This window comes from Pleurodeles waltl, chromosome 10 (genome assembly GCF_031143425.1).
Source record: "Pleurodeles waltl isolate 20211129_DDA chromosome 10, aPleWal1.hap1.20221129, whole genome shotgun sequence".
In the NCBI taxonomy this organism is placed as follows: Eukaryota; Metazoa; Chordata; class Amphibia; order Caudata; family Salamandridae; genus Pleurodeles; species Pleurodeles waltl.
In genome coordinates this window covers 19,412,262-19,438,144 of record NC_090449.1, presented here as the reverse complement: position 1 = coordinate 19,438,144, position 25,883 = coordinate 19,412,262, and the positions used below count along the sequence as shown (strand labels likewise).

The 25,883-nt window shown below is 48.9% G+C and overlaps 1 protein-coding gene across 1 annotated transcript in view; it reads left to right on the top strand.

Moving 5' to 3' along the window:
• Nucleotides 1-25,883, top strand: part of LOC138260932 (blue-sensitive opsin-like) — a 67,162-nt gene that overhangs the window by 36,637 nt on the left and 4,642 nt on the right. Inside the window, exon 4 of the mRNA XM_069209457.1 lies at nt 3,060-3,299. Coding sequence (XP_069065558.1) covers nt 3,060-3,299 — 240 coding nt within the window. The remainder of the gene's footprint in view (nt 1-3,059; nt 3,300-25,883) is intronic.

Here is a 25,883-nt window from a genome sequence, read left to right as displayed (position 1 = left end):
ATCTTGTGAACAGACATGCGCCATCTTACACCGACACCTTGTGAACAGACATACTTCCTTTGATCTGTCAGAGGCTTTGAAGGGGGCACACTACCTATTACTCAGGCCTCTCTTGAACGGGCATGCTTCCTCTCATCTGTCAGACATCTTTTGGACAGACATACTCCCCCTTACTCAGGCATCTTGTGAACAGACATCCTCCCTCTTACACAGACACCCTGTAAACATACATCCTCCCTCTTACTCAGGCATCTTGTGAACAGACATACTGCCTCTTACACAGACACCTTGTGAACAGACACGCTTCCTTTGATCTAACAGAGGCCTTGTGAAGAGGCACTCTTCCTCCTACTCAGACACCTTGTGAACAGACATACTCCCTCTTACAAAGACACCTTGTGAACAGACACACTCCCTATTACACAGACTACTTGTGAACAGACATACTCCCTCTTACACAGACACCTTGTGAACAGACATGCTCCATCTTACACAAACACCCTGTGAACAGACATACTTCCTTTGATCTATCAGAGGCTTTATGAAGAGGCACACATCCTCCTACTCAGACACCCTGTAAACAGACATATTCCCTCTTACACAGACACCTTGTGAACAGACACATTCCCTCTTTCACAAACACCTTGTGAACAGACACAATCCTTCTTACACAGACACCTTGTGAACAGACACAATCCCTCTTACACAGACACCCTGTAAACAGACATTTTTCCTTTGATCTGTCAGAGGTCGTGGAAGAGGGTACAGTTCCTCTTACTCAGACACCCTGTGAACAGACACAATCCCTCTTACAGAGACACCTTGTGAATAGACCCCCCCTCTTACAAAGACACCTCGTGAAGTGACATACTTCCTTTGATCTGTCACACTTCCTCTTACTCAGGCGTCTTGTGAACAGGCATGCTTCCTCCCACCTGTCAGACATCTTGTGATATGGAACACTTCCCCCCTACTCAGGTACGTGTGAACAGACACACCTCCGTCGGTCTGCTGCTACATCAGACTGGGGAGTGTTTCACCCACAAGAATGGTGTCCAGCTTGAGCTGTGCTATCAGAGTTGAGCGCAGGTCCAGTACTGGACTAGCAGTGAGTCCTTCAGGACAGGAATGAGGTTCCTCGCCAGAACACTGTGCGGGCATCTCCATGAACAGCAGGGTGCTCGATGGACGCCAGTCCCGAGGCACACTGGCAGGGAAAGATGGGGGCCCTTGGAAACGGTTGTGCATGTGTCTTAGTCAGGGTGACTGGAATTATGCTATTGTGCGGCATTGACGATTTTTGCATAATTATAGATTTGCATCATTTGCCACATAAACCATCATCTGCCGTATAATCTGCAGATTTTAACAAAAAAATGTGTTTCTAGCTCAAAAGTTACTAAAAATGCAGCAACACATGTTGCCGCACAGAGGAAGGCCCATTACAAAGTTGGACGTCTCACCTTTTTGTTGCTTATTGCTATATTTGGGTGTTAAAATGGTGCTAATGAGGTGCAACCAATGACGGCCCAGACAGTGTTACCAAGTTTAAAAATGATGAAATAATGGAGTAATACTGTTACAAAATGTGCCACCTTATGACGCATAAATTGCCTTTTCCTGCCGCATAATTTACTCAACCCTGCCACATAATTTGGGCCTTTGCTGACATAATTCCAGTGGCCCTGGTCTTAGTATTGGACAATCATGAGTGCTGGAAGAGAAGTCTGAGCTGCACTGGTGGGTCTGTGGGATGGTCTCAGTACTGGAAAAGCTGCGGTGTAAAATTGTAGGGCATGAACAGAAGTGGGAGCTGCACCTCTCTGTGTTATGTGTAACTTGTGAGCATGTGCAACTCTGCGTGTGTTGTGTGTGCTTGTGTACAAGGTAAGGCATCATGTGGCACTGCAGTGAAATTCTGCTTTTAGACCAGTGGTTCTTAATCTTCTGACCCCTCTCTAAGCAAGTTTTATCAGTTAAACTTAAAAAAATAAAACTACAAAACAAGTATATATCAAAAAGACCACAAATTATGACATATGCTCTTTAATTCACAGACAAAATTGCAAAGATTTAAATTTTAATGGGAAGGTTGGATGACCTTTTGAGAATTTGGATTTATTTCTCAAAGAGAAAACAACATTCTCGCAATTTTGCTTTACCTTTTGTTTGTTTCTAGTGCATCCTATTTTTTTGGTTGGTGCACCCCAGTGCTTAAGTCCATACGGCTGTCTGCTGTACTTGCTCCGTTCTCATGAATCAAGATAAAGATACAAACTTATGCCCAGGTTTACTAAGGTTTTGCTTCGCCTTTTCGCCACGCAAAACCTAGAATGAGATTTACTAAGGCACTCAGAGGCACCCTGTGTGGTATGGTAAATCTGGTGTAAGTAAAGGCAGCGCTGCCTTGCATTACACAGTGCTGGGGTGGTTTACATGGGTGGAGCGTGGGTGTTCCTACGCATCCGCCCTTTTATTCTGAAGCGTTCTGAAATTTACCAGCACTGGTAGGCCTGGAAATGCATCAGAGTTGTACGCCTTCCCGGCAGAGGCGCAGCAAAGAGAAATATCTTAATTTCTCCTCCTTGTTTTCGTTGCATTTTGCAGCACATTTAGAAAGAGGAAAACGCCTCTAAGGATTGTTTTTGTGCAGAAAGGTGTCCATGGCGCAATGGTGCCTGCGTTGGGACGAAGCTGCACTGAGTACGCAGCACAAGAAAAAGACAGAAATGCTCCCGATCTTGTTAGATACGGCGCATTCCTGCACTCTCCCTTTCACACAGCGTAGCACGATGTCTTGCTGCGTAACACAAACATAAATCTACAACTGAAATTTTAATCTAAATTTTGCAATTCCTTCACAATTACAGAATGTTTTAACATTTTCTATTTAGCTTTCTTTTATGTGTTCACACTGTATTACGACTCCCACAAGCTAAGAAATCGCTTTTCTAGGTGGTACGAATTACTGGGGCAGTCAGTGCAGATTTACAAGCTATGCCCGGGTTAACCCAGGGGTACCATGCTCATTTCCATGTGCTCTCTTCTGGTGCCCACAGGTCGCCAAGCAGCAGGAGCAGTCCGCCACCACCCAGAAGGCTGAGCGTGAGGTGACCAAGATGGTGGTCATCATGGTGCTGGGCTACCTGGTCTGCTGGACCCCCTACACCGTTTTTGCCCTGTGGGCCATCACTCATCGCGGGGAGGCCTTCGACCCCCGCATGGCTTCCATCCCCTCCATTTTCTCGAAGTCATCCACCGTGTACAACCCTGTCATATATGTCTTCATGAACCGGCAGGTGAGTGTGGGGCCTTGGGAGGCACAGAGGGCTAGGGCGTCATGGAAGATTGCTTGAAGTGGGGTGAGGGCGCTTGTGCATCCAAAACAGTGCGTAAACCTGAGGTGAAAGGCGCGGGTAGCCAAGGATGACTGTGGGAGCCCAAGGGACACAGACCACCTGGGAAGCAGAGAAGAGTGGGTCAACCCAGGTGGCAGAATACCCTCGAGTCAGAAAAGAGAGTGCCAACCGAGAGGGCACAGATCAATAAGGGACAGAAAAGAGTGGGTCAACCCAGAGGGCTCGGATGACTGGGGGGCAGGGAGAAGTGGGTCAGCCCAGGGGGCACAGAGTACCTTGGGGTAGAGAAGAGTGGGTCAACCCAGAGGGCACAGATAACTGGGGTCAAAGAGGTGTGGGTCAACCCAGGGGGCACAGATCACTGGAGATCAGAAAAGAGTGTCAAGCCAGGGGACAGAGAGTACCTAGGTGGCAGAGAAGAGTGGGTCAACCCAGTGGGCACAAATCACTGTGGGGCAGAGAAGAGTGGGCCAACCCTGAGGGCACAGATCACGGAGGGGAAGAGAAGAGTGGGTCAACCCAGGGGACACAGACTACCAGTGGGTCAGAAAAGAGTGGTCAACCCAAGGGGCACAGAGCACCCGGGCAGCAGAGAAGAGTGGGTCACCGCATGGGGGCACAGATCACTGGGGGTTAGAGAAGAGTGGGACAACACAGAGGGCACAGATCACTCGGGGTCAGAGATGAGTGGGCCAACACAGAGGGCACAGATCACTGGGGGTCAGAGAAGAGTGGGTCAATCCAGAGGGCACAGATCACTGGGGGTCAGAGAAGAGTGGGTTAACCCAGGAGACAGAGAGTATGAAAGGATCCAGTAACAAGTGTGTGAACCCAGGAGGCACAGAGTACTTGTCAGTCAGGGAAGAGAGTGTGAATCCAGGAGGCACCCATTTCCAGAAGGGCCCAAAGAAGAGTGAGTGAACCCACAGGACAGAGGGGGAGTTCAGGGAAAGTTGGTGAACCCAGAGAGCAGAGAGTACTTGTCGGTCAAGGAAGAGAGCTTAAATCAGGGAAGAAAACATGACCTGGGGGTTCAGGGTGCTTGGCGATCACGGAAGAGAGTGTGATCTGGGGGTGCAGGGTGCTTGGGGCATCAGGGAAGAGTGTGTGAGCTGGGGGTGCTGGGTGCTTGGGAATCAATGGCCAGTGTGTGACCTGGGGGTACATGGTGCTAGGGCTCAGAGAAGTTTGTGTGAGTTTAGGGTGAAGGGTGCTAGGGTATCAGAGAAGTGTGTAAGATCTGGGGGTTGCATGGTGCTAGGGATCAGTGAAGAGTGCGTGATCTTAGGGTGCGCGGTGCTAGGGGTCAGGGAAGAATATGTGAGCTGGGGGTGCAGGCTACTTTAGGATCGGGGAGACTGCATGGCCTCGAAGTGTACAGTACTAGAAATCAGGGAAGAGAGCATGACCTGAGGGTGCAGGATGTTTGGAGATCAGAGAAGAGGGTGTGAGCTGGGGATGCAGGTTGCTTGGGGATCAAGGACGAGTGTATCAGCTGGCGGTACATGGTGCTAGGGACCAGGGAGAGTGTATGAGCTGGGGGTACATGGTGCTAGGGACCAGGTAGAGTGTATGAGCTGGGGGTGCAGCGTGCTAGGGACCAGGGAGAGTGTATGAGCTGGGGGTGCAGGGTGCTTGGGGATCAGGGAATGGTGTGTGACCTGGGGGTGAGGAGTGTTTGAGTATCAGGGAATAGTGTGTGACCCCTGGGGTGCAGGGTGCATGAGGATCTGGGGAGAGTATGTTACTTTGGATGCAGGGTGTATGAGGATCAGGGAAGAGTGTGTGGTCCCTGGGGGTACAGCGTGCTTGAGGATCAGGGGAGAGTATGTTACCTTGGATGCAGGATGCATGAGGATCAGGGTAGAGTGTGTGGCCTGGGGGTGCAGTGTGCTTGAGGATCAAGGGAGAATATGTTACCTTGGATGCAGGGTGCATGAGGATCAGCGAAGAGTGTGTGGCCTGGGGGTGCAGCGTGCTTGAGGATCAGGGGAGAGTATCTTACCTCGGATGCAGGGTGTATGAGGATCAGGGAAGAGTGTGTGGCCTGGGGGTGCAGCGTGCTTGAGGATCAGGGGAGAGTATGTTACCTCGGATGCAGGGTGTATGAGGATCAGGAAAGTGTGTGGCCTGGGGGTGCAGCATGCTTGAGGATCAGGGAAGGGGAGAGTATGTTACCTTGGATGCAGGGTGCATGAGGATCAGGGAAGAGTGTGTGGCCTGGGGGTGCAGCGTGCTTGAGGATCAGGGGAGAGTCTGTTACCTTGGGTGCAGCGTGCTTGAGGATCAGGGGAGAGTATGTTACCTTGGATGCAGCGTGCTTGAGGATCAGGGGAGAGTATGTTACCTTGGATGCAGGGTGTATGAGGATCAGGAAAGAGTGTGTGGCCTGGGGGTGCAGCGTGCTTGAGGATCAGGGGAGTGTGTGGCCTGGGGTGCAGCGTGCTTGAGGATCAGGAGAGAGCATGTTACCTTGGATGCAGGGTGTATGAGGATCAGGAAAGAGTGTGTGGCCTGGGGGTGCAGCGTGCTTGAGGTTCAGGGGAGTGTGTGGCCTGGGGTGCAGTGTGCTTGAGGATCAGGGGAGAGTATGTGACCTTGGATGCAGGGTGTGTGAGGATCAGGGAAGAGTGTGTCACCCCTGGGGGTGCAGCGTGCTTCAGGATCAGGGGAGAGTATGTTACCTCGGATGCAGGGTGTATGAGGATCAGGGAAGAGTGTGTGGCATGGGGGGGCAGCGTGCTTGAGGATCAGGAGAGGGGAGAGTCTGTTACCTTGGATGCAGGGTGTATGAGGATCAGGGAAGAGTGTGTCACCTGGGGGTGCAGCGTGCTTGAGGATCAGGGGAGAGTATGTTACCTTGGATGCTGGGTGCTTGAGGATCAGAGGAGAGTATGTTACCTTGGATGGAGGGTGCTTGAGGATCAGGGGAGAGTATGTTACCTTGGATGCAGGGTATACGAGGATCAGGGGAGAGTATGTTACCTTGGATGCAGGGTGCATGAGGATCAGGGTAGAGTGTGTGGCCTGGGGGTGCAGCGTGCTTGAGGATCAGGGGAGGGTATGTTACCTTGGATGCAGGGCGTATGAGGATCAGGGAAGAGTGTATGGCCTGGGGATGCAGGTTGCTTGAGGATCAGGGAAGAGTGTGTCAGCTGGGGGTACATGGTGCTAGGGACCAGGGAGAGTGTATGAGCTGGGGGTGCAGGGTGGTTGGGGATCAGGGAGAGTGTATTAGCTGGGGGTGCAGGGTGCTTGGGGATCAGGGAATGGTGTCTGACCTTGGGGTGAGGAGTGTTCGAGTATCAGGAAAGAGTGTGTGACCCCTGGGGTGCCGGGTGCATGAGGACCAGGGGAGGGGAGAGTATGTTACCTTGGATGCAGAGTGTATGAGGATCAGGGGAGAGAGTGTGGCCTGGGGGTGCAGCGTGCTCGAGGATCAGGGGAGAATATGTTACCTTGGATGCAGGTTGTATGAGGATCAGGGGAGAGTATGTTACTTTGGATGCAGGGTGCATGAGGATCAGGGGAGAGTATGTTACCTTGGCTGCAGGTTGTATGTGGATCAGGGCAGAGTACGTTACCTGGGTGTAGGGTGCATGAGGATCAGGGGAGAGTATGTTACCTTGGATGCAGGGTGTATGAGGATCAGGGAAGAGTGTGTGACCTGGGGGTGAGGAGTATTTGAGTATCAGGGAAGAGTATGTGACACCTGGGGTGCAGGGTGCATGAGGATCAGGGGAGAGTATGTTTCCTTGGATGCAGGGTGCATGAGGATCAGGGAAGAGTGTACGGCCCTTGGGGTGCAGGGTGCATGATGATCAGGGAAGAGTGTGCAGCCCCTGGGGTGCAGGGTGCATGAGGATCAGGGAAGAGTATGTGACCCCTGGGGTGCAGGGTGCATGAGGATCAGGGAAGAGTATGTGACCCCTGGGGTGCGGGGTGCATGAGGATCAGGGGAGAGTATGTTACCTTGGATGCAGGGTGTATGAGGATCAGGGGAGAGCATGTTACCTGGGGGTGCAGCGTGATTGAGGATCAGGGGAGAGTATGTTACCTTGGATGCAGCGTGCTTGAGGATCAGGGGAGAGTATGTTACCTTGGATGCAGGGTGCATGAGGATCAGGAAAGAGTGTGTGGCCTGGGGGGTGCAGCGTGCTTGAGGATCAGGGGAGAGTATGTTACCTCGGATGCAGGGTGTATGAGGATCAGGAAAGTGTGTGGCCTGGGGGTGCAGCATGCTTGAGGATCAGGGAAGGGGAGAGTATGTTACCTTAGATGCAGGGTGCATTAGGATCAGGGAAGAGTGTGTGGCCTGGGGGTGCAGCGTGCTTGAGGATCAGGGGAGAGTCTGTTACCTTGGGTGCAGCGTGCTTGAGGATCAGGGGGGAGTATGTTACCTTGGATGCAGCGTGCTTGAGGATCAGGGGAGAGTATGTTACCTTGGATGCAGGGTGTATGAGGATCAGGAAAGAGTGTGTGGCCTGGGGGTGCAGCGTGCTTGAGGATCAGGGGAGTGTGTGGCCTGGGGTGCAGCGTGCTTGAGGATCAGGAGAGAGCATGTTACCTTGGATGCAGGGTGTATGAGGATCAGGAAAGAGTGTGTGGCCTGGGGGTGCAGCGTGCTTGAGGTTCAGGGGAGTGTGTGGCCTGGGGTGCAGTGTGCTTGAGGATCAGGGGAGAGTATGTGACCTTGGATGCAGGGTGTGTGAGGATCAGGGAAGAGTGTGTCACCCCTGGGGGTGCAGCGTGCTTCAGGATCAGGGGAGAGTATGTTACCTCGGATGCAGGGTGTATGAGGATCAGGGAAGAGTGTGTGGCATGGGGGTGCAGTGTGCTTGAGGATCAGGAGAGGGGAGAGTCTGTTACCTTGGATGCAGGGTGTATGAGGATCAGGGAAGAGTGTGTCACCTGGGGGTGCAGCGTGCTTGAGGATCAGGGGAGAGTATGTTACCTTGGATGCAGGGTGCTTGAGGATCAGAGGAGAGTATGTTACCTTGGATGGAGGGTGCTTGAGGATCAGGGGAGAGTATGTTACCTTGGATGCAGGGTGTATGAGGATCAGGGGAGAGTATGTTACCTTGGATGCAGGGTGCATGAGGATCAGGGTAGAGTGTGTGGCCTGGGGGTGCAGCGTGCTTGAGGATCAGGGGAGGGTATGTTACCTTGGATGCAGGGTGTATGAGGATCAGGGAAGAGTGTATGGCCTGGGGATGCAGGTTGCTTGAGGATCAGGGAAGAGTGTGTCAGCTGGGGGTACATGGTGCTAGGGACCAGGGAGAGTGTATGAGCTGGGGGTGCAGGGTGGTTGGGGATCAGGGAGAGTGTATTAGCTGGGGGTGCAGGGTGCTTGGGGATCAGGGAATGGTGTGTGACCTTGGGGTGAGGAGTGTTCGAGTATCAGGAAAGAGTGTGTGACCCCTGGGGTGCCCGGTGCATGAGGACCAGGGGAGGGGAGAGTATGTTACCTTGGATGCAGAGTGTATGAGGATCAGGGGAGAGAGTGTGGCCTGGGGGTGCAGCGTGCTCGAGGATCAGGGGAGAATATGTTACCTTGGATGCAGGTTGTATGAGGATCAGTGGAGAGTATGTTACCTTGGATGCAGGGTGCATGAGGATCAGGGGAGAGTATGTTACCTTGGCTGCAGGTTGTATGTGGATCAGGGCAGAGTACGTTACCTGGGTGTAGGGTGCATGAGGATCAGGGGAGAGTATGTTACCTTACCTTGGATGCAGGGTGTATGAGGATCAGGGAAGAGTGTGTGACCTGGGGGTGAGGAGTATTTGAGTATCAGGGAAGAGTATGTGACACCTGGGGTGCAGGGTGCATGAGGATCAGGGGAGAGTATGTTACCTTGGATGCAGGGTGCATGAGGATCAGGGAAGAGTGTGCGGCCTTTGGGGTGCAGGGTGCATGATGATCAGGGAAGAGTGTGCAGCCCCTGGGGTGCAGGGTGCATGAGGATCAGGGAAGAGTATGTGACCCCTGGGGTGCAGGGTGCATGAGGATCAGGGAAGAGTATGTGACCCCTGGGGTGCGGGGTGCATGAGGATCAGGGGAGAGTATGTTACCTTGGATGCAGGGTGTATGAGGATCAGGGGAGAGTGTGTTACCTTGGATGCAGGGTGTATGAGGATCAGGGGAGAGTGTGTTACCTTGGATGCAGGGTGTATGAGGATCAGGGGAGAGTGTGTGGCCTGGGGGTGGTATCGTGCTTGAGGATCAGGGAAGGGTGAACCTGGGGTGCATAGTGCTAAGGATCAGGAGCTGAGGGGGCATCATGCTAGCTGGAATGTGGGAACAGTTTGGAAGCCCAGGGAGCTGATAGCTAGCGGATGAGGGAAGAAAGCATGGGCATGGGTTGCATGGTGGTAGGAGGTCAGGAAATAATGCATGAGACGGTGGTGCAGGGGCGGGGATCAGTGTTGAATGCTTGAGGCAGTGTTCTGCAGGGCCCTAGTGGAAACAGGAAACACTCGGGATATTTACACAGAAGTGACGCACATCAGAAACGCAGGGTCTGCCAGATTTTACACAAATACGGCTCACCCCTGTGTTTCCTGTAGCGCTGGCACTAAATTTAGCTGTCAGTGCCAACGCAGGCATCCTAGCACCATAGTGCAAGGGTGCCCACTCTGAAGGGAATGATTGTTTATGTGCAGGAGGGGACACAAGAGCATGGTGGCGGCACTTTCTACCCATGTTCGTTATACTAATATGGAATATTAGCTTCCTATCCACCATTAGAGTAATACAATAAGCAGCACACTTAGATCGAATGGGACTTTTGGTGGCAGCTGATATAAGTAAAAATGCTTTTAAATATATGTTGTGTGCATGCTTGGGGGTGAGACTGCTTATGTGGGAAGGAGCGTCAGTATGTTTGAGCATGTGTGCTGTACGTGTCAGCATGTGGGCATGAATGAAAGTAGTGAGCGATTAGGCGACTAGTAAGTGAGACTGTGTGAGACTGAGTGTTAGTATGTCTGAGTTAGCGATTAAGTGACTACAAGTGAGTGAATGATAATGAATGAGGATGAGTGTAAGGGGTTTAAGAGATTGTGAATGGCAAATTGGAGGTAATTCTTGGCATAAAGTGGACAATCTGACATACGGGTGGGTGGCAACCATGGCAAAACACTGGCCCTGACATACTGACCTCATTTTGACATAAGGGTCCCCTATGGTATATTGATGGCATTAATGGCGAAATTCTGACACTGACATTATTTCTGTCATAAGGGTCACCTATGGCATATGGGGTCACTTATGAGAAAATGCTGGCCCTGCCACAATGGAGGTAATTTTTGACGTATAGGGACATCCTTTGCAGATTTAGAAAAATTGGGTCAACTCCTGGGGATTGTCAGGTTTCATTGGCTTGGCACACCATGAAAGGATTTCAACATTTAATTAGTGTCCTGTAGCGCCAATTGAATTTGAGCAAATTCATGTGAAATTGTGCTTTAAAATGCACTATTCCATCCCATTCTTTTCAATTTTTTTCATTCAGGAGAAACCCCTAGAAGAGGTCTGGCTTGCTCATTTCACTCACTCACTACAATTTAGCACAGGTATTATGCCACTGAACTTTCAAAGATAGTCAGCAGCAAAAAATAGGTGATATGTAAAAGAGGCATTTATCTTTGTTGTTTTTATAATAATCATGCAGTTATTATGGAACTTCAGTGATGTCAATTGTTGTCATGTTAGGGTCATGTGACAGGGTCATGTGACAGCCCTGCCTCGGGGGTCAGATTAAGCCACTTTCTGTTTTGTCATTAAGGCCCATATTTATAGGAAAATGACGGAGTGCGATGCTGCGCCAAAAGTGGCAGCGCCGTGCTCTATCATTTTCACAACGCAGGGATGCGCTGCATTTAACTGAATACGACGCACCCCTGTGTTGTCCCCTGCGCTGACGCTAAATTTAGCTGCCAGCGCCAACGCAGGCATTCTTGCACCATCATGCAAGGATGTCTACGTTGAGGGGTTTGATAGTTTATGTGCAGGAAGGGTTCCCTTCCTGTGCATAAACAATCACTAATGGCACTTCTGTGTGTGCTGCAGAATGTAGAACACACAGAAGTGCCAAAGCGTAATTTTGAAATGATTGTTTATGTGCAGGAAAGGACACCTTCCTACACATAAACAATCATTTCTGGCGTTTTGCTCTTTCTGTGCATAGAAAAGGCAAAAAACGAGGAGGAATAAAAGTAGTCCTCCTCATTGCGCCTTGCTGACGCCACCACTGGAGAGGCGTTAGATTTTGGCGCTGCCTTAGGTTTACGAAATCTCGTAAATCTGAGGCAGCGTCAAAAGCAATATGTGTTTTGCTGTGGAACGCCCACAGCAACACCCATAGCACACCCCTCTGACGCAGAAAACTGCATCAGAGGGGCCCATATTTATAAGGAGGCGTAACACCACTAAAAGTGGCGTTACATTTCCTTGTAAATATGGAACAGAGGTTAGCGCCACTGGAGCGTCACGTAAAGTGATGCTCCAGTGGCCTAGGGGTTCTTAAATATGTCCCCAAATTCCTACAGTGTGTGGTGTTGCATTTGCTAGCCCAGGCATTGTGGTTGAAGCCCGTGGCTATGTGCTAGGCAGCGCAGGGCAACAAAAGATGGACTGACTGTGACATTCAAGCAGTCTATGAGTCTTTGAGTGAACAGGCTAGTTTATACACCATGGAATTCACGATTAGTGTGAATTCAGCATATATGGGGTTGTTGGAGCACAATAATACTGTTGTTTGTCACTATGTACGAAGCAAAAGTGCAAGCAACATTCACTTGGAGGCACGTCAGTACAGTTAGTTTCCTTTTTACAGTGCTGGGAATAGCTCTTGATTGCTCTAAATAAAGCAATGCTTAGCTCATCTGGGACCAAAGGAGTAAAAACAAAATAAATATCTCATGCAATTTCACAATTTTGTATTTCACTCAATGCATTATTATCAGTGTTGACCCAACACAGAGTTTCGGACATCATCCAGCCACACTGAGGCCCACAGCTCCCAGGTCAGCCCAGGGTTAGGGAAATACTCAAGACATCTGAGCATTGGCCAGAACAGGGGACTTGTTTCATGACAGCTTATTCATTGCTTTAGGGTCCCAGATAGTGTCAGCTAGATCACAGAGGGGCTGATTCTAACCTTGGCGGACGGTGGAGGCCGTCCGCCAAGGTTCCGCCGTCAGAACACCGCACCGCGGTCGAAAGACCGCGGCGGTGATTCTGGGATTTGCCCTGGGCTGGCGGGCGGCCGCCAAAAGGCCGCCCGCCAGCCCAGGGCAAATCAACCTTCCCACTAGGATACCGGCTCAGAATTGAGCCGGCGGAGTGGGAAGGTGCGACGGGTGCAGTTGCACCCGTCGCGTATTTCAGTGTCTGCTAGGCAGACACTGAAATACTTTGTGGGGCCCTCTTACGGGGGCCCCTGCCGTGCCCATGCCAGTGCATAGGCACGGCAGGGGCCCCCAGGGGCCCCGCAGCACCCCCTACCGCCATCCTGTTCCTGGCGGGCGAACCGCCAGGAACAGGATGGCGGTAGGGGGTGTCAGAATCCCCCATGGCGGCGCAGCAAGCTGCGCCGCCATGGGGGATTCTAAGGGCAGCGGTAAACCAGTGGGAGACCGCCGGTTTGCCTCTTCTGACCGCGGCCGAACCGCCGCGGTCAGAATGCCCTGCGGGGCACCGCCGGCCTGTCGGCGGTGCTCCCGCCGACCCTGGCCCCGGCGGTCTTAGACCGCCGGGGTCAGAATGACCCCCAGAGTGTCTTCGCAATTCTATAGTCCTGTAGCGATTCCTTCGTAGGTGGACCACAGCAGTACAAGCTTCATTCACGCGCATCTTGTTAGTGCTCTGGGACCCCGCTGTGTGATCTCCCTGCACTTCGGTCTCATTGTTTTAGGGTCCCAGATAGTGTCAGCTAGAGCATAATGTCTTCCTAGTTCTGTAGCTTAGCACCAATTCCTTTGTAGTAGGACTTCAGCAGTGCAAGCTTCATCCAGACACTTCTTGTTCGTATCTCCCTCCACTGCACTCTCTTCATTTTTTAGGATCCCAGGTAGTGTCAGCAAGAATATAGTGTCTTCCCTTTTCTATAGTCCTGGAGAGATTCCTTCCCAGTATTGTAGTTTGACCTCAGAGTGCAAGCTTCACCAAGATGCAACCCGTTAGTATCACCCTGCACTGCTGTCTCCCGGCTTTAGGGAGTGTCAACTAGAGCATTTAGGGGCAGATTTATGAAAAGTGGCCCAGTGCAGTGTCACTTTTTTTGCGCGCCCTCTAAAGCCACCATGTGTGCACAGTATTTAATGTAGGGCGCACAATGGCCGTAGTTAGGGAACTAGCGTCAGAATTTTTGACACTAGTTCAGTGCTTTGCAGGGTTAGCATTAAAAATTGTGATGCTAATCCTGCAAAGCACCCAGAGGCTCACTGAAACCAATGGGAACCTCCTTTTAACCCCTGCTCTGAGCAGGCGTTAAAAGCGCTGAAACAAATGACACAAAGAAGTCTCTTAGATTTCTTTGTGACATTTTTTTGGCCCGCTCTAACAGTGGAACACCCCCTTTGCATACATTATGGCTGGCGCAGGCATAATGTAGTGCAAAGGATTACATAGTGGCACAATTCATGCAGTGCGCCACTTTGTAAATATGGTGCGGGGAAAAAGCCACCTTAGTGTCAAAAAAATGAGGCTAAGACGGTGCTAAAGTGGTGCTAGGCCCTAATCTGAGCTTTGGTGTCTTCCCATTTTTATACTCCTGCAGTGATTCCTTCCTAGGATTGTAGTTGGACCTCAGCAGTGCAAGCTTCATCCAGACACATCTTGTTAGTGCTCCAGGACCCAGCAGTGTGATCTCCCTGCACTGCCGTCTCATTGCTTTATGATCCCACGTAGTGTCAGCTAGAGCCTAGACTGTCTTCCCTGTTCTCTAGTACTGCAGAGATTCCTTGCCAGTGCTGTAGTAGGACCACAGCAGTGCAAGCTTCATCCAGACACATCTTGTTAGTGCTCCAGGACCCAGCAGTGTGATCTCCCTGCACTCCCTCACATTGCTTTATGATCCCACGTAGTGTCAGCTAGAGCCTAGACTGTCTTCCCTGTTCTCTAGTACTGTAGAGATTCCTTGCCAGTGCTGTAGTAGGACCTCAACAGTGTGAGCTTCATCCAGACGCATCTTGTTAGTATGTTCCTGCACTTACGTCTCATTAATTTATGATCCCAGGTGGTGTCAGCTAGGGCACAGAGGGTCTTTCCAGTTCTATAGTTCTGCAGTGATTCCTTCATAGTTGGACTTCAGCAGTGCAAGCTTCATCCAGACACATCTTGTTAGTGCTCTTGGACCCTGCAGTGTGATCTCCCTGCACTGCCATCTCATTGCTCTATGATCCTAGTTAGTGCCAGCTAGAGCATTGAGTGTCTTCCCTGTTTTATAGTCCTGGAGATATTCCTTCCTAATGTTGTAGTTGGACCTCAATAGTACAATCTTCACCCAGGCCCATCTTGTTAGTACTCTAGGACCCAGCAGTGTGATCTCACTGCACTTCTGTCTCATTACGTTAGGATTCCAGATAGTGTCAGCTAGAGCGTACAGTGTTATGCCAGTTTTATAGTCCTGCAATGATTCCTTCCTAGGGTTGTAGTTGGACCTCAGCAGTGCGAGCATCATCCAGACGCATGACTCTAGGACCCAGCAATGTGATCTGCCTGCACTGCCATCTCATTGCGTTCGGATACCACCGTATAGTGTCCGCTAGGGCATACAGTGTTATCCAAGTTCTATAGTTCTGCAGAGATTCCTTCGCAGTTGGACCTCAGCACTGCAAGCCTCATCCTGACGCATCCTGTTAGTGCTCTAGGAGCCCACAGTGTGAACTTCCTGCACTGCCGTCTCTTTGCTTTAGGATCACAGATAGTGTCAGCCAGAGCACAAAGTGTCTTCCCAGTTCTCTAGTTCTGCAGCGATTCCTTCATAGTTGAACTTCAGCAGTGCAAGCTTTATCCAGCTACATTTTGTTAGTACTGTAGGACCCGGTACTGTGATATTCATCTACTGTATTCTCAGAATATTAGCGTCCCAGCTACTATCAGCTTCCACTAACACGGATTTTTCACTGCCAGAAGGACTGCTGTGAAACTATAACGATTTACAATTTTTTCCCCTTTCACTATTTTACCTTATAATTCTCCATTTTTTGTTTTTGTGCGTGCCTCTAAAGAGGCTTGTAAGATGTGGTAGTAAAGCCTAAATAATGATGGTCGCTCTCCAGCTATCTGTAAGTAGCTCTCCTGTGTGCAGTCTATCCGACTGAATTAGACGGTTTTGTTTGGTTGAAATAATACATGTTTACCAAAATTGAAAATAGCCCATGTCGTGGCATTTTACATTAAGAAAACATGTTTTATGTTCCTGCTAACTACGATGCCTGATGCATTGAGGTGATCACTGCTGGTAATCTTGCATATGGTGGACCCTAATTCAAAGTTGTCTGAAGTGGTTACTATTAAAGCTCTAACAATGTTAGAAGCTCGGGATGAGTTTCATTGAACATAAGTAGCTCTTTCTACAAAGAAAGGTTGGAGACCCCTGGTCTAAGGGATTTTGTACTGCTCCATTACTAATGCCTTGAGTTTGTCTCTTTCCTACCTAAAATTATGATCCTAGATTTACTAAGGAGTGTGTTGGTGTTTAGATGGCATTCCATTAGTTTTTGTGCTCCTGCAGCATTGTTTAATTGTGACTAAATCAATGCATTGTTATCCATCTCGGTCCACCACCCATGCAAAAGCTTTGCAGTTTCTCCGACGTCCGAATCAGGGGAGGGTGTGGTCGTCAGTGAGGCAGGGTGCGGGAGAAAGAAGGAAGAGTGATGGAGCCTGGAGAGAGAGGGCGCAGCTGGGATCAGGGAGCTGTCTGTGAGCTAGAGGAAGGGAGAGTGATGGGGCCTGGAGAGAGAGGGCGCTGCTGGGATCAGGGAGCAGTCCATGAGCTGGAGGAAGAAGGAAGAGTGATGGAACCTGGAGAGAGAGGGCGCAGCTGGGATCAGGGAGCAGTCCATGAGCTGGAGGAAGAAGGAAGAGTGATGGAACCTGGAGAGAGAGGGCGCAGCTGGGATCAGGGAGCAGTCCATGAGCTGGATGAAGGGATGAAGGAAGAGTGATGGAGCCCCGAGGGACAGGGCTCTGCTGGGATCAGGAAGTAGTCCGTGAGCTGGAGGAAGAAGGAAGAGTGATGGAGCCTGGAGAGAGAGGGCGCTGCTGGGATCAGGGAGCAGTCCATAAGCTGGAGGAAGGAAGAGTGATGGAGCCTGGATAGAGAAGGTGCAGCTGGGATCAGGGAGCAGTCCATGAGCTGGAGGAAGGGTTGAAGGAAGAGTGATGGAGCCCCGAGGTACATGGCGCTGCTGGGATCAGGAAGTAGTCCGTGAGCTGGAGGAAGAAAGGAAGCAAGAGTGATGGACCATGGACGGACAAGGCACTGCTGGAATCAAGACCCAGTCCATGAGCTGGAGGAAGGATGGAAGGAAGAAATATGGAGCCTTGAGTGGCAGGACGCTGCTGGGATCAGGGGGCAGTCCATGAGCTGGAGGAAGGAAGGGATAAAGAGTGATGGAGCCTGGAGGGGCAGGGCGCTGCTGGTATCAGGGACAAATACATGAGCTGGAGGAAGGAAGGAAGAGTGATGGAGCCTGGAAAGGGGGGCGGCGCTGTTGGGATCAAGGAGCACTTCATGAGCGTTTGGAGGGGCATGTTGCTGGGTGGATCACAGGCAAAGAGTGCAGCCTGGGGTGCAGGATATTTACAGTATCAGGGTTTTAGGTGTCACACCGTGAGGCTGCAGCAGTCACTGGTGACAGACACTCCCACAACAGGCAAGCGTTGCATTGACTGAAGGCTAGAGTCCTACATGGGCTCACATTTTTTAATAACAATGTACAACTTTTGTTTACCTGACCATCCAAAAATACTAATTTTATCTTGCGCACTCCAATAGTGCACTTGATAAAATCAATTGTCATTTCAGTGCCCAGACCTTTAAAAGTTTGGCATCATCTGCCAGCATTGGTACATGTCCGGGTGTGCCAGCGTCATCACACACTCTAGAACAGAGGTCTTCAAACTGAGGGGGGGGGGGCCCTATGGGGGCCTCAAGGGTTCCCGGAGAGGCGCCAGACTCTGGCCAAAAAAGCATTGTACAGATAAAAGGCCTTTGTTTTAAGCAGAAGCATGTAATGGCCTTTTTAAAAAGGTAGCAGTACTTAACTGCAATGTTTAAATAGGTCTAGACATGTTTAAACATTGCCATCTTTATAAAATAATTGTGAAAAATTCTGAGGCGGGCCCAATGATTATTATTTTTCAACCGGGGGGTTCGGCATCAAAAAGTTTGGAGACCACTGCTTTAGAAGGATACGTGACCAGAAACGGTGCCAGGATGTTCAGAGCTACAGGCAAAACATGGTTCTGAGCACTCCCCATACATTCAAAAAACATTTTTCATGGGCTCTTGCAGTTGTTTAGTTCTGCCACTAGGTGGTATCCCAAGGCTGCTGCCCTATGTTCTTTCATAGAAGGAAAGGTGTCCTAACTGTTGAAACGTCCCTGAATGTCCAAGCTGCTGCTTCTCCTGAAAACTGACGTGGAGGTTAGGAATATCTCCAGATATCCGAGGAGAGCCATCAATACAGGACGTCAATATGCACACGTAATGCGATTGCATGAGGCGTAGATGTGGTAGAGCATGGAATGAGGTAGCTTGTGGGAAAGACAAGTGGAGTTATAAGTGGTAATTTTACTCTTGACAAAGAGGTCCCAATTAGCACATGTTTGACAATTTGACGTGTCATCGATCTCCCGGGCCCCTTGGTTCATATTTAACTTAGCCAAGCCCAAAAGTGTCTGGAAAGCACCTGGAAAGAACCTGGCGCAATAACTACTTACGCGGAGAGAAACAAAGGTGTATAGGGTACGCATAGGGCATATACATCGACCTCAAAGCAGCAGGCACCGGATATTGCAGAGAAACAATGCCCGAGAGTTTTTTAAAATAGTGATAGAGCTTGCTAATCCAAGCAGCTCTCATCCTGGTGCACCTGCATCTGTGGAACTCTGCAGATCTGTCCTGGCTCTTCAACTCTAAGATTCCTGGTTATTTATCATTCATTTGGCAACAGTGAATAGTGAATGTTCTCAAAACAGGGAGTTGTTGACGGCTCTTATCCTCCTCGATTTGTCCGCCACCTTTGATGGCTTCTGTCATTCCTTTCTGATACAGGTCGGCAATGTCTGAAGTAGGAGGGATGGTCTTGGGCTGGATCTGTTCCATTCTAGCAGGCCTGGGAGAATCACTTTGCCCCGGAGAGATCTTCTTTCAGATTTCTATACAAAGGGGCAGATTTATGAAAAGTGGCGCTGCACCTAGTGCTGCCCACTTTTCTTGTGCCCCTTAGCGTCCCCCTAACGCCACCATGGTAGCGCCGTATTTAAAATACGGTGCACCATGGCGTTAGTTAGGGTGACTAGCGCCATAATATTTGATGCTAGTCTAGCATAACAATTTATGAAGCTTATCCTGCAAAGCACCCAGAGTCCCATTGTAATCTATGGGAGCCGCTGTTTAATGCCTGCACTTAGCAGGCGTTAAAAAATGCTGATAAAAATGGTGCAAAGGAATCACATTGATTACTTTGCGCCATTTTTACGCCCCCCCCAGCACCAGAACACCCCCCTTGCATACATTATTCCTGGTGCAGGCATAATGTGGCACAAGGGGTTACAAAGTGCTGCAATGCAAGCATTGTGCCACTTTGTAAATATTGCGTGGCGTTTTTCCCCTTCCAACGCCACAGTAGCATCAAAAATATTATGCATAAATCTGGCCCATAATGTCTTATTTGATGAGACCCTGTCTTTTGCCCTTCATATCAATAAGGTCACGGCTGCTTGCTCCGTTACCCTGAAAGTTCTTAGGAAATTCTTCCTAAATCCCAAAAGAGGCACATTACCCTATAATTCACGCCCTGGTAGGGTCTCAGATTGGTAATGCCAATGCTCTTCTCCTCGGTCTTCCATCCTATGCTCTGCAAAGCTTACAAAGAGCACAACATTGTGCAGCCCAGTTTCTTGTTGGCCTACTGTGACATCTATAGGCTCTGCATCAGCTACATGTGAGGAAACCTATCATCATTACAGGTTGCTGCATTGGTTGTAAGGCCCTTCACAGTAACGCTCCTAATTTAAATATGCGCCTCTCCTCCTGGGAGTTCCCATCTAGCATCTTTTGCTCTTCATCCGCCTGCCTCATCCAAATTCCTGAAATGAAGAAAGATCAGCAAGGAGGCAGCTACTTTCCTTATCAAGTTGTGGTGCTTGGAACTCCCTTCCCTTAAGCTGTGACAATAAACCAATCTGGTGAGTTTCAGTCAACATCTTGAAATGTGGTTGTTTACACAATTGGGTCTTTGGTATTCATGGTAGCTCGCTGTTTATTAGTATTGTCAGCGCCAGGACACCTACTGGTAATTGTGCCCTTTGGAAATTAAATAAATAGATAAAAAATAAAGAGCATGATTTACAGTTTGGCGGGGGGGGTTACTCTGTCACAAACGTGACGGCTATCCCGTCTGCCGTATTACGATCCCATCATATCCTATGGACATCATAATACCGCGAACAGGATATCTGTCACGTCTGTGACTGAGTAACCCGTCAGTCAAACTCTAGATCCGGCCCAATATGTAGGAAATACAAGCCCTGGGAGTAATTTCCTTCCAGGGGATCATATGTACCAGAGCCAGGAGCACTGGTGATTCTAGCTGCTCAAGGGGGTGGGGATCTCTGAACCAGGGTGGAATGGTCCTGGACAGAGCCTGAGGTAAGGATGCTGGTGGGAGTGAGTTAGTCACATAAAGTACTTGGAGGCCTAAGTTCCTTAAATTCGTCTGCTCAGGGCTGGTGTTCCCCTTAAAGTGCCGATGTGAGGTGTATCACCGAGGCCCTGACAGGTCCCAGGGTGGTTGTGTAAATCTAGCCCCGGCAGCATATGCACTAAAGCCCCTGGACGGAAGATAACTATACTATTGAATTGAATATCTTGATATTTTTAGGTTTTACATGTATGATTCTTGCATCATTGATGATGAACATATTTGTTTTCTGTGCTTTACATTAAGGGGCTTTGAATTGACCTCCTTCCGGCATTGCCTTCTTATGTCCATGAACCCTCATCAATTGGCTTGAGTCGGTGTCAATCACATCTTGGATCAACCCGCAGGAATATTTTAGTCTCACAGTTTTTCTATTGGCTATTCGGGTGTGTCTCGTGCATCCATTGCCAAACAAGAGGGACCATTTTTCATTTTAAATCAGCGGGTGAACGGCTCTGTATCACTGGTGAGCAAGCATTGACAAAAGCATCTGAATAAATTAATGCTACAGAAACGAAAGCAACCTATTTTCTGTAGAACCTAGTTTTAGATGCTTTATCTGTTTTCACTCCCCAGTGCTGCCATACAATCGAACACTGATGTTTGGGCACTGTGCTCACACAAGATCCACCCGCTGTACAGACATTAAACTTATTGGCGTTTCCAATGCTTTTTTTCAAATGAGGTGTATGTTTCTTTTCTCCAGATTCTTTTTCTTTCTTCGTAAAATCTTAGATTGTTGTCCCTGACTTCAGTATTCTGTAGGCTCTCCTCGCACTGAGCTGCTGGCTTTTCTTGGATGAAGCCACAATGAGGTCAGTGCAGTTTAGAAATAGGTACCCAAACCTAACCTAACATACCGCCTAGGACTTGTACTGCGCCACAATACGCACACTCAGTGCCATTTTCTAGTATTGTTTCCACTTCACTCCAGTGCAGCTCCCTTTACTTACCTTAAACCTTCCATTCATTCATTCATTCACCCCACATTCACAATACATTCCACTGCATTTACGCTCATCTTCACTGCGACACGTCACTCTATTGCACTGATGTGCCTTATGAATATCGAAACCACAATATCAATAGTAGACAATATGGAGGCAAATAAGTCTAGATTTTTGAATCCTAGATCCACATACGTATAATTAAGTCTAACATATGTCTTCAAGGTACTTATATGTGGAGTTAGGCATACTAAATCTACACTTGCCTTTATGCACTGACCTTTCAAAATGGGATCGCTGACAGAATATTGGTAACAAAAATAGTCCGTGGACAGAATATTGTGTCAAAAATATTGAGAACCAACATATCGAGAAGGTAAACGCAAATAGGTAAGTATTGATTTACTAGTCTTAACTCCACATATATGTACCTTGAAGATATATATCATCAAAGTACATATATGTGGAGTTATGTATAGTAAAACTTTGCTTACTTATAGAAACCTGCCTTCACAAAATTTGTGTCCTCAATATTCTCGAGACGATATTTTATCCACACAATATTTTTTTCCCAATATTTTGTCTAAACACCTCAATATTTTGTCTCAATATTCTGGCCTCGATATAACTGTTACCACAATATTGGTGGTGTTGAGTGTATGTACACTGACATGACTGCAGTTGTACCCACAGTGACGTCCACTGTACTTACACTGCCTCACACCACACCCACCTTCACCTAACTGCATTATCGCTCTCCTCAAACTGGACTCTTTTGCCCTCACAGTACACAAACCAGCGCTCACCCTGCGCTCTAAAGCACTCGTGCTGCACTTACTGCATTCACACTGCACCGTGCAGCGCCCAAACTCGCAAAATTTGCACTGCACCATACTGCACTCACTGAATCCTACGGGATTCACACTGAAATCAGGTGTTCTCAAACCTTATCCCACCACGTGCTCACTGTACCCTCATGCGTTTACACCGACCATATCTGCACTCACAACCCACGCACATTGTACTCACACTGAATCTTGCTGCATTCAATCCGAACTCTACTGTTCTCACACTGCCTCTCTCGCTCACATCACACCCTCACACACATAAACACAGACTGCACTCCACTGCATCCACATGACAAAGTGGACTCGCAATAGCTACCTCTAAATCAGACAGCTCTAACAGCAGTGCTTAATTTGAGCCAGTGGTTTCCGATGCTCAGCCCCAGCACTTTATTATGAGTACTGGCACGTATTATGGCCTGCCACATGGTGGCCTAATTTAGAGATGTGCACAACAATAGTTGTTTATTAAATGAATATACATTAAAAATAACTAATACCGCCCGCCCGCGCCATTCTTATAGCTTTGGTGGACTGGAATAGTGTAACTTGGCACACTTGTAGGAATGAGGTGGCTAATAGTTGTATTGTAGTGTCACTGGCAGCCCTGAGAGGGGCAATGGGTGGTGCAGCTGCAGTGGGCTCCCGATGAGGGTCCTGACACTCAGTACCAGTACCAGTGAACTTCATTCTTTTGCCAGTGCAGTCACACTGCACCCGTTATCCACTCACACTCAGGGATAGCAGTACTGACAAGGCACTGAACTGCGCTTGTGTGGCACTGCCACTGACGCACTGTGCCCTGGCGCTACGCCACACATAATTATCTCTGCAAATAATGCACTGAGAGAACACCTGACAGAAATTCGACTGAACCCAAATGCATTCAAACTACCCCACGCTGCAGTAACATGACAGCCACTTTACCCTCACGCCTCACACACCGCAGCCCTCTTCAGCCACACCAAAGTTGGCGACACTCAGAATGGGTACACTGCATTCTCACTGTGCCCCTGCACTATCACCCTACCCACCCTGCTCTTAGGCTGCCCTCCAAACAAGGGGCCTGATTCACAAAGGTAAACTTAGACGTTTGGTCTAAACTTCGGAGTAATATCTGAGTTTACAACTTTGGGAATTCACAAAGGGCATTTATGAGTAGTATCTTTACATCCGCACGCGGGCGGTTTGAGGGTCCTAGGTACCAAGGATGGAGGACGGGGTCAGTTTCTTGTTCTAGGACTTTTCTATTCTTCACTGCCTTGTTAGGGCTTCAGGGAGGAATCCTTGTTATGGCTTCAGGGTGGATTACTCATTAGGGTTTCAGGGTGGAATCCTCGTTATGGCTTCAGGGTGGAATCCTCATTAGGGCTTCAGGGTGGAATCCTCGTTATGGCTTCAGGGTGGAATCCTCATTAGGGCTTCAGGGTGGAATCCTCATTAGGGCTTCAGGGTGGATTACTCATTAGGGTTTCAGGGTGGAATCCTCGTTATGGCTTCAGGGTGGAATCCTCATTAGGGCTTCAGGGTGGAATCCTCGTTACATCTTCAGGATGGAATCCTCATTAGGGCTTCAGGGTGGAATCCTCGTTACATCTTCAGGGTGGAATCCTCGTTATGGCTTCAGGGTGGAATCCTCATTAGGGCTTCAGGGTGGAATCCTCGTTACATCTTCAGGATGGAATCCTCATTATGGCTTCACGGTGGAATCCTTGTTAGGGCTTTAGGGTGGAATCCTTATTACGGCTTCAGGATGGAATCCTTGTTACAGCTTCAGGGTGGAATCCTCGTTATGGCTTCAGGGTGGAATCCTTGTTACGGCTTCAGGGTGGAATCCTCTTTAGTGCTTCAGGGTGGAATCCTCACTTCTGTAAATGTTCTTGTCTTTAATACCAGAAGCAGGATAACACCTCCCAATGTCAGTGGGTGCCTAAGGAAGAGGCGGCCAAACCAGGGGGGGGAGGGGGAATGGGGGTCCAGGACCCTCCCTCAATTAGGCCCTACAGCATACAGTCAGGCATAATCTCCCAGGACTGTGGATTAAACTACCATGTCTACAAGGTGGACAAAGTAACTTTCTACTTGTAATTCGACGATTTCTCCAGTTTTTTAATCTAGTGGATTACCTACTTTAAAACATAAATGTATGTTGGCGCAAATGCTGATCGTTGGAAAAAGATGCTGAAATAGTTTTGTTCATTTCTACAACACCCATGGATTGGATTTCAACTGTACAAATGTCATGTGAAAGATGTCTCCCTCTTAAAACGTTTCAGACGGCCCCTCTGGTGCAGAAGTAGTCCCACATTTGTAACGTCTATGTTCATTTATAACCCGGGGTATTTAAATGACATTTCTGGTTTTGGGAGAACTTGCTTCGAAACTACTTCTTACAGCTCTGCCAACTCAAAGGTTATTTGTGTCTTTTGCACAAGTGGGTGGAGACGAAGGAGGAAGCATGATCACCAGGTGAGAGATGGATGGTGATGGGATTCTGTGGACTAGCCCCTTTTCACAACAAGAATGCTTTGCCTACCTACGTCCAGTGCTTAATTTGTAAATAAAAAGGTGCCGGTGCCAAAAGCCCTCCTCTTAAACATGCGGCTGCTGCAATTAAATTTGGGAACACGGAATACTGAGGAGACGTAATCCCGAAGCCGTCCCGGGCCTCTTTAATACATTTACAGCCACTCCCGCCCCTTCAGCTCATCCTGCAGCTTTGTACGTTCTCCCTTTGTGATTCTTTTTCGTTTTTCCCTTCCTCTGTCTTTCCCATAAGTGTATTTTACTCGCAGCAAATGCTCAAGACAGAAGAATAAGCCCCGGCCCTCAAAAATAAGTGCTGGTGCTCAACACCGGAAACAACAAGCACAAATTAAGCACTGGCTGCGTCCTTCCATTATCAGCTGTGTGACCAATGAGAGAGGGTCACTGCATCTCAGCGGCGGCCAGGTGATGGTGCCCCCACACCAACGCCATAACAACTTTTCAATATCAAGCAGGGCATGGGACTCTGCTCAGATTGCACCTTCTTTCAGTGGCCGGCCTGTGTGGTGGCAGCAGTGTCTCCGCGGGGGATCTCAGCTCTGGACTTCATGGCTCTCTTACTTTCAATGGAACCAGAACAATCACTCCTGAAAGACGGACCACAGATGGTGCTGCCATCTGGCACTTGAGTTTTTTCCCAGTGACTGGGTATTGGACATTAAGAAGAGGCCATGTATTGGGGTAAATGATTGTATATGTGCAGGTGTATTATTTATTTGTGTAATTATTTAAAAAAACATAAAAATTAATGTACATAAAACCAATAATGCAACAATTCCTTAACTATGCTAAGATCCAGTAACCCGCACGAACCTTTAACTTGTTACAGCTCAGCCCTATGGATACAAAAATTAAGATGGTTTAGTCCTGGGGAACATCAACCATAGTAACATACAATGATAACTTTTGCTTTGAGTCAGCCCTATATATTGTTTCTTGGTAATTCATTACAGCTGTGTTTGGACTCTCTGTCCTTTGCATTCAGCTGTTCCTCTTTGACTTCCATAAGTTTGATGTATCTTGCAGTAACTATGAGTTGTCACCACTAGGACCATGAATAAGGGCTTGTCTACATGTGGGGAGAATCAGGGATTGTGGGCCCATTTCTCAGGCTCATTCATAAGAGCAAGGCAGGCTTAATAAAATATACTACATTGTTTCCTGTTTGCAGATGCACAATAGACATTTCTTTACCACACACAGTTTCTTCCAAGGCGTCACAAAGTCTTTTTCCTGAAGCAACT